Raw genomic sequence first — 8451 nt, 5'->3', positions numbered from 1 at the left:
ATAAACAGGATTTATACAAGAGTTGTGTTATGCAGCCACCTAGTGGTTACACTGTTCCACTGTTAAATGTTTAATTACATAATTGCACAATGGAAATGTGTCACAGTGGACCCCGGATGGACATAAAACAAATACAGTAAGTAGAAATACATACTGTACAACTTTAAGTTAACTGCATTTAAAGTTTATTTTAATAATACTTCAGCCTGCATATTGTCCTTTTAAAATCAAAATTTCAAATGTTATCAGACCAGTTCTATTATAAAGATGTACAGTTGTACCTTGGATGAAAATTGAAGCAAACTTTCAGACAAAAGTGCAGATCAGCTATAGGTTCAGTGATACAGTGTTGGGTCACAATAGGACATTTATGCAAAATAAGGGAAATATGTTGGTTAATCAGAACATACAGTGTGTCTACAAGGAACCAGTTCTATCCAAAAGCCTCTCCAATACTTCCAATCATCCAGTCTATTTTTTTTCTCTTGGAAATGGACAAAATGCATCTATGTAGAGAAATTTCATGAAGTAGCAGAAATTGGCTTCTGCATAATTATAAGCATCTGGTGGGAAACCTCCTGAAGTCCTACAAAACCCTTGGCTGCAATATGTCTCTGAGCCAAGCTGATCTTCATGCAACTGCAAGCAGAACTACGTGCAAAACTACATTCATTCATTTTCTACCGCTTATCCTTGCGAGGGCCGCGAGGGTGCTGGAGCCTATCCTAGCTGAGAGGCGGGGTACACACTGGACTGGTCGCCAGCCAATCACAGGGCACATACGTATAGACAAACAACCATTCACACTCACATTCATACCTATGGACAATTTGGAGTCACCAATTAACCTAGCATGTTTTTGGAATGTGGGAGGAAACCGCAGTCCCAAGAGAAAACCCACGCATGCACGGGAGAACATGCAAGCCCCACACAGAGATGGCCAAGGGTGAAATTGAACTCGGATCTCCTTGCAGCCCGCAAAACTACATGTAACTTGTATTTCAATAGTATGTCAAGTAATGACTAATAATGGGCCATAGTCAACAGTGATCATTTATTAAGTCATTTTTTAAAAAACTGCAGTAAGAGTGAGGGAGCGGGATTTGAACCACGATGTAGCGCGGGCAACTGTATGTACTTCAAGTTTTAGAGGCGATAATTGCGGCCAACTTCTTCTGGATCTTCTCCTCATTCATCAGTATGTTGGACCTCATGGTACAAATTTTGTCCTGGTAATCTTTGATCATTTGGTCGAGCTCACCAAGTTCTGTTTTAAGAGGTTCCACCGCCTGGTCTGTTGCTCTGCACAAAAATGAATGCACGTAAAATTAATCGATGAATACTGTGATTATAGTTGAACCTCTAACTCAGAGACTTGAATGACCCAACATTCTGACCCTGCAAAGTCATGAGGAGACACAGCATCTACTCTAGGTTCTTGACTTACGTAGGTTCTATGTTGTGTGCTGTGTGAATGCACTCTCACCTCTGCTCCTGCAGCAAAGCCTGTGCATGCTCCTTGTTCTCCTTCCGCCAGCTTTGCAGTTCTGCTTGCATGGCATCTATATCCTCCTGGACATAGTCCATGAGCTTGCCCAAAGGCAGCGCGCTCTGACACACCGACTGGATGGATGCACGGAGACGCTCTATCTCCCGCATAACCAGATCCTGCTCCTTCTTCCAGGCTTCTTCTGACACCATTTTCTGATTATGCAAGAGGATAATGCAATGGCTGAAGTCAAGCTTGCTATTTATTTTTTTCTGTTTCATTAACATGAACATGAGAAATCAACAAAATCCACATTCGTTGCTAGACACTGTTTGCCCATTTTTAATGTTATTTGGGTAATATAAAGACATTGATTAAGGCCAGAACATATTTAGCTCCAGATAGATTGATGTGTTTTCTAGCTTGTATTAGACTTTCAACTGCACTGTAGAGGAACATGTTTGTGGTGACATGCAGGCATAATTCCACCTCTACACTCCATTTGCTTACATCTTTTTTGTGATAATAACCAGTGCTGCACAGTACATTTCATAACCATCTTAGTGATGTCTGATAGGACTCACTGATCGTCCTACCACTGCCTGTCACACCTGAAAGCCCCCTTTATGATATCCTGCGTGTCCTCAAGGACACCATTGCACCTCTGACCTGTACCTAGCTAGATGAAGAATATATGCTCACCACTTCATGGATGACAGCTTTGAAAAAAAAATAATTTTAAGGGCTTCACTACACATCTTAAAATAAAACAGTCAGTCAGCTATAGCAGGGATTCTCAAACTGGAGTCTGAGGACCCCCAGACTTTAGTGAGCATGTTAAATATTTTTTATTACACCTTCAGATTCTCACAGAAGGCCTTCTCTCTCTCTCTCTCTCACACACACACACACACACACATAGAACAATCAAGAGTTGTGCAACAGTTACATATGACTTATGGAAAGATACTGGCACCTTTAAATGTATTAAAACACAAATGGAGGTGTGCATACCTCTTTAGATTTAATGGAGGACTCGTAGTCTTTTTTTGTCTCTAGAATCTTTTTGACTAGTCCACCTACAGTAAGAGCAACATTCATTAGAAAAGTGACACCTTGTTTTCCTGAAATAGAAATTGTTAACAGTTAAAAGTACATGAGAACAATACGTCATTCTTTGGCCTTTGGAATGTATATAAACTAGAAGGAAAAAGAAAATATGACTGTACCGTGTTTCTCTTCCCCATTAAGGTCATGTGCCGATTCCTGCATAAGACACACATATTAAATATGTCTCGTTGTCATGTACATATCTATACATTGCTTTCTTTACTTACCAACGCCTTCTCAGGGGCATCTGCAAGCTCGGGGGCCGCCTCTGCCACAAGAAACTGCTCATCTTCATTCTCATCATCATCAGAGAACTTCTTTCCATCTCTGATGACTGATGACTTGGCATTAGAAAGCCTACAAAACAAGAAATATGTCATTTGTAAACGTAAAAGGCAGCGCCATCTTTTTGGTTGTGAAAAAGCTCACGTTAGCAGATATTTCCCATATTTTGTCTCTTCAGCACCGACAATTCTTACACAAATAAGTTATAGTAAGGTCACCTGTCAGATGGCACACCATCAGCGAAACTCTCCTGTTTCTTCACTCGAGGGGGAGCAGGACGGGCACTGCTGGGCCGTGAGGTTTGCTTGTCACTATCCAACAAAAGGAGCATCAATTGAGGTGAAATAACATGGCAAACTAGCCACAATTTGAGTTGTAAAGCTGTGGCTCACTTAGCCTGATGTCTGTTATTGTGATAGCCAATTCTCGGTACAAAAAACAAACACATTACTGACTCTGGAACAGCAACAACACTGCTTTGCAATCACCCATTTCAAAGTCATGCAAACATCATGATAACGACTCAAGCTCATACTCATGCAATGAATGTTCCATATAAGAAATAATGCAAATCTATCAAGCCATCCGTCCATTTTCTACTACTTATCCCCACTCAGGTTGCGGGTATGCTGGAGCCTATCCCAGTTGTCTTTGGACAAGGAGCATAGAGGAGCATAGAGCTACATGTTTTGCTATGAGTTATTTCTAGAATTCAATAAAATTAATCACTTCTTAATCAAATTGTCTCAGTTGTGGGTTATATTTCAGCAATGATCAATAAGAAAAGCAAAGGCTTGTAGCGTAATTGTGTCGCTAATCAAAAAAACTACAGTCAAGCACTGATGACATCTTCGACAGGTGAAGGAGCTTTGTTTATGAAGTTGCAAATACAGGATTCATGCAGTAAATTAAAAGGGACCTATTCTGCTCATTTTTCGGCCATTTGTATTGAGTTGTGGAGTTCTATAGAGCAGCTACACACAATAACGGAAACAGAAAGCTTTATAGCGCTTTCAGAATCTGCACCTATTCCAGCTGCATTCCATTTTGGGCTTCCTGCAAAAATGATCTATTTTAATTTGTTCCACCCACGCCCTGCCTCCAGGCACACCCACTCCGCTGTGGTCGGTCACTCTCCAAAGTGCTCAGGAGGACGTCTGTATAGCTGCCATATGCAACGTTATAGGCATTGATGAAATACTTCCCGGGAGACATTGCCAACACCGTAACCAGCGTAGCAGAGCTTGGGGGAGGGCCAAGAGCGTATCTGTACTCCAGCACATGCCCATATAAGGAAGTTCGTCACTCTGTGATGTCACAGAGAGACAGTGTTAGAAAAAAAAACGAGCGTTCAGAGCCATCCCAAACTTTTTTCAGGTGTAACCTCATTATCTGAAATTTTGGCCTCATTTAACACGAGAATACAACATTCCCTGAGGGAATCCCAAAGGTATTAATAAAGTATTCTGTCTGTCTGTCTGTCTGTTCTAAAAACATTAATACATCAGAAAAGTGGGAAAAGCATAATAGGTCCCTTTTAAAGACACATACCATATTGTACACGCTAACCAAGGCACATGCTAACCAAGGCATACGCCAACCAATGTCCCATGGTACAGTCAAACCTTGATTCACTCTTTGATGAAAATTCTGTCTCAGTTCTCTCATCCGGGCCACGGCACCAATGTAACCTGCCTGGTCCTTTCAGCCCGTGTTTCAAATCCAGTACAAACACGTGGCTGGCGAGACCAGGCGGGTTACATGGTTACTTTTCCGAATCCCCCTTTGCTCATCCTTTTACTGTTAAGACAATTCAACAAAACATTTACAAATTAACAAAGAATCAAGTGCTCTCGCGACAGACCTGGAGGATATTTCAGATGGAAATGAGGAGCCTAGAGTATCCCCACCTTCCTTGGGGAGAGGTTTCTGTGTAGCATCTGTGAAAGAAGAATGAGTCAGAGTAAGCCTCAGTTGACACTTCATTAAATACACTTGCCTCCCCACAAGAACATTTAACTACTTCCATTGCCAGCAATGCTAATGAGTCATTCCTTCTACCAATACAGAAGAAATGATAAAAACATAAATGGGATTGTTGCATAGATTTTATGAAGGGAATGTAAAATATACCCCCTAAAGTGTTCTTCCTGTTTTGGTCATTGGCAGATGCTGACTGAGATATTCTTGTTGGACTAGTTGCTAGTGAGGAAGACTTTGGCCTTTCACTGGTTGCGTTTGGAACCTTTTCTCTTTCATTGTCTTTTGCCTTGATGTTTTCTTTTTCTTGATCTTTTGCCTGCTCCTTTTCCCTGCCCTTTGCTTTTCCTTGTCCGTTGTCTTTGTCTGTGTCTCCCTGCCGGTCACAGGCCTTGTCTGGGTCACAGTTTTTAGGCTGGTCCTGTTCACGGCGGTGGTTTTTGGCAGAACGCTCCTTGTCATGACGGTGGTCTCTGTCCCCATCTCTACATTGTCTTTCCTGCTCTTTGTGCTGTTCTGGGTCCTTCTCTTCTTTGCACTCACTTTGCTCACTTTTCTTCTTGTCCTGAAATTGTTCATACCAAAATATCAATGAAAAGCAAACCAAAGATTTTCAAGTATGGCTTCATACTCAGGTGGGCCTGTGTTTTCAATCATTGAGACAAATTACAGATACAGTAATTTAGTTAATTATAGAAATTCACGGCTCCATGGAGGGCAACGAGACTCTGGTGATATCGTTAATATATATATTGTAAACCAATTCCAGGAAAAATCAAACCACAATCACTTAAATGGGCAAACACTCTGAGGTCAGCCTGTGAATATTCCCATTCATTCAGGTCATTGTATTCTCAGGGCATGGAATTGATCGCAACTGGACTGTTCAGGTTGTCTTGCAAGACGTTTTGCCTCTCATCTGAGCGGGCCTCACCAATTCAGGTTCAATGGTGTGGAGGCAAGCCCAGAAAAGAGTGTTTTCACTCTTATTTGGTGCAAAAACAAGAGTTGTTAAGGTACAATAGAGCAGGACATCTGTCAGCCAATTACATCATTTGGACTCCATCATCTGGTATCACAGTATTAAGTTGTATTAAAATTGAAAGACAGAATCATTGCACATCAGTCAGACCTCTCTTTCCACGTGAAGTTCACATCTCTCCAGATTCTCCTTCAATGTGCTGTCTTTGGCTATCATGTCCAACTTTTCTCCTGCAAGAACTCTCTTCACCGCATCCTTACTGGACATCTGCGAATCAAGTTAATAATTATTTTGACAGCAATAGCAACATTTTTCATTCAGTTTTATGATATGCATTTTACATGAAGGTTTCAAAATATGTAGCCATTCCAGTAACTATGAAGGCATGGCAGTTTACATTTACATTACTTCCACTCCTTAGACCAGTCTCAAACACGCGGCCCGCGGGCCAAATGTGGCCTGCAGGACACTAGTTTGAGGCCCCCGCCTTGATATGAAAGTTTAATGTTAGTGCGGCAAGTTTGATATGGATGCTGTATGGTATCATGTACCCAGAAAAAATTATTACGTTTGATTAATGTTCATGTTAAAGGTTAAATAACTGTTAATAGTTATCCTCCCTATCTGTGTGGAAGTGGTAAGTTTTTGGCTATTTAAGTTTAAAGGAAATAACTTGAAGGTTACCGTTTAGGTCGCTAGCTCTCTAGTTTGCGAGTTAGCATGTGTCTCAAGACCCTGCAGTTGCGCAATATGTTGTAAATAAAAAGAGTATAAATGTGACTATAGTCGTGTTTTGTCATGTCTACAGGGCTCTAATAATGCTTTGTTAATTTTAATCTGAAGAAAATAATTTGTCTACCCACCAACTATATGTGGTTTCTTAAGTTTTTATTATTTGCCGTTTTATTATTATTATTATATATTTATTTATTACTGATTGATTGATTTTCCTTATTCTTGATTTGTTTATTTATTTTTCATCTTATTTTGTGCAGAAAATTAAAATTAAAATTAAGATATTTGAGAACAGTGGAATGTTTTATCAGAGCTTTTATTGTAGAAAATCAGAACCAAAGCACTGAAAAAGTTTGTATATTTTTCTGTTTTTAATAAATGCTTTTTTTTTTTTTGGGAAAACCTGATGTGGCCCAGTCTCACCCAGACCCTAGGTCCAGTGGCCCCCAGGTAAATTGAGTTTGAGACCCCTGCCTTAGACAAACCTTGTTTAGACAGCACTTGGCAATAACCTGCAGCAGCTCATTGGTCTTGTCAGGTTCATGACCAGCAACAATGTGTGCTGGTTTTACTGCAAGGGGCTCCCCGGTCACCAGCGCAACAACGTCTATTGCTTTCTGAAGAAATGCCATCTTCATTTCTCTGTCCTATAAAAAGAATTGTAAACACTATGTTGGTGTGAACGTTTGTGCTACCGAGCAAACACATTGGGACATTACCTTTATACACTCAGACCTCAATTCATTGTCTTTGTACAAGCCTTTCATAAAGCCGGTGGTCCTGATTATCTGAGGGTGGTGAGAGAAAAAAACTCACATTAATTCCAGTTAAAATCAGTCTCTTCGGGTGTTAAATGTTGGACTATCGTCATCACAAAATGGTTGATTTGTTTCAGAAATGCTTCAATACTTTGAAGAACAACACTTCCAATAATTCATGTACTTATACTGCATTTTGTTGTGTGAATGTTGGTTCACATCCCGAATTGAGATGTATGTTTTATAAGAATAGAGACTGTATAACAAGAGCATCTGCTTGAGCTGGCTTCTGCAGTGACCCAGGTATAAGGAAAGAAGGGGGGCGGGTGTAAAATGAAATTCTAAATAGTGAAATTCAAATTCAAATGGTTACATAAATAATAAGCCTAAATTTGAATTAATCATTACTATAGACACGCTATGAAATTCACAGCATAAAATAATACAAGTAAACAATACAAATTAATTAACTAATTAAGCAATATCCTATTAATAATATTCACTAAATTGTTGAATGTTGTTCAACTTGTCATATATGTTTTTAACTAAAAATGTATTGTTAAATTATATATTGTTGCTGTTTTGTACCTGTATCCAAGGTAAAAGCACTGAATGCCGCCATTATTAAGACGGGAAGTCGTCAATATTTCAAATTAAATGTCTTAATTAGAAACAATAAGAAATAACAAAACAACATTTTGGTTCCATCTCCTGTCTTTCGAAGCGACCTATAGTAATACCTTTTTTTCTCTCTCTCACTGAGCAGTTATTTAATTTCTCACCTCAGAAAATATGTCATGCAGGTATCGAAATGGAGGCTTGCTAAGAAGTTTCTCGCTTAGAAGTGGCTTCTTTATCACCTTTCCGAGCGAGCTTTGCGTCCTTTTTGCAATTACACCGTTCATGGCGGCAGTTTCTGTCCACACTGGGTTGCTTCGACGTCGTGAAGGATGAGCAAAATCCACTTTTTAAACTATATTTTAAAAGACTACAAAGCACAAGCCACCAAGAACACTGGGGAGCTACACTTGGACTTTATTACGTCACAGGTGACAAATGATGTCACACTTCACCGACATGGTGGACATTATGCAGTAATCGTCACTGAAATG

At 39.9% G+C, this 8451-nt stretch overlaps 1 protein-coding gene across 1 annotated transcript; it reads right to left on the bottom strand.

Moving 5' to 3' along the window:
* Positions 1 to 1139: 1139 nt before the first annotated feature.
* On the bottom strand, positions 1140 to 8419 carry LOC131136021 (TRAF3-interacting protein 1-like). The gene is made up of 12 exons (XM_058082480.2): positions 8122 to 8419; positions 7301 to 7369; positions 7067 to 7228; positions 5997 to 6113; positions 5018 to 5429; positions 4749 to 4824; positions 3103 to 3195; positions 2827 to 2956; positions 2719 to 2755; positions 2504 to 2568; positions 1487 to 1704; positions 1140 to 1302 (listed from the first exon to the last, which is right to left on the bottom strand). The coding sequence occupies exons 1-12, from the start codon at positions 8242 to 8244 to the stop codon at positions 1140 to 1142; spliced, it is 1665 nt and encodes a 554-aa protein (XP_057938463.2). The 5' UTR covers positions 8245 to 8419.
* Positions 8420 to 8451: the final 32 nt, after the last annotated feature.

Source organism: Doryrhamphus excisus, linkage group LG12 (assembly GCF_037039965.1).
Source record: "Doryrhamphus excisus strain RoL-2023G ecotype Guam linkage group LG12, RoL_Dexc_Guam_v1.1, whole genome shotgun sequence".
Lineage (NCBI taxonomy): Eukaryota > Metazoa > Chordata > Actinopteri > Syngnathiformes > Syngnathidae > Doryrhamphus > Doryrhamphus excisus.
This window is presented reverse-complemented; position numbering and strand designations above follow the sequence as displayed.

Coding starts and splice junctions, on each gene's coding strand:
- LOC131136021 (XM_058082480.2), bottom strand. CDS start 8,244: ATGAACGGTGTAATTGCAAAAAGGACGCAAAGCTCGCTCGGAAAGGTG. Junction 5,430..5,996: donor AACTTCACGTGGAAAGAGAG/GTCTGACTGATG, acceptor GAACAATTTCAG/GACAAGAAGAAAAGTGAGCA. Junction 2,957..3,102: donor GATGGTGTGCCATCTGACAG/GTGACCTTACTA, acceptor CTTGTTTTGTAG/GCTTTCTAATGCCAAGTCAT.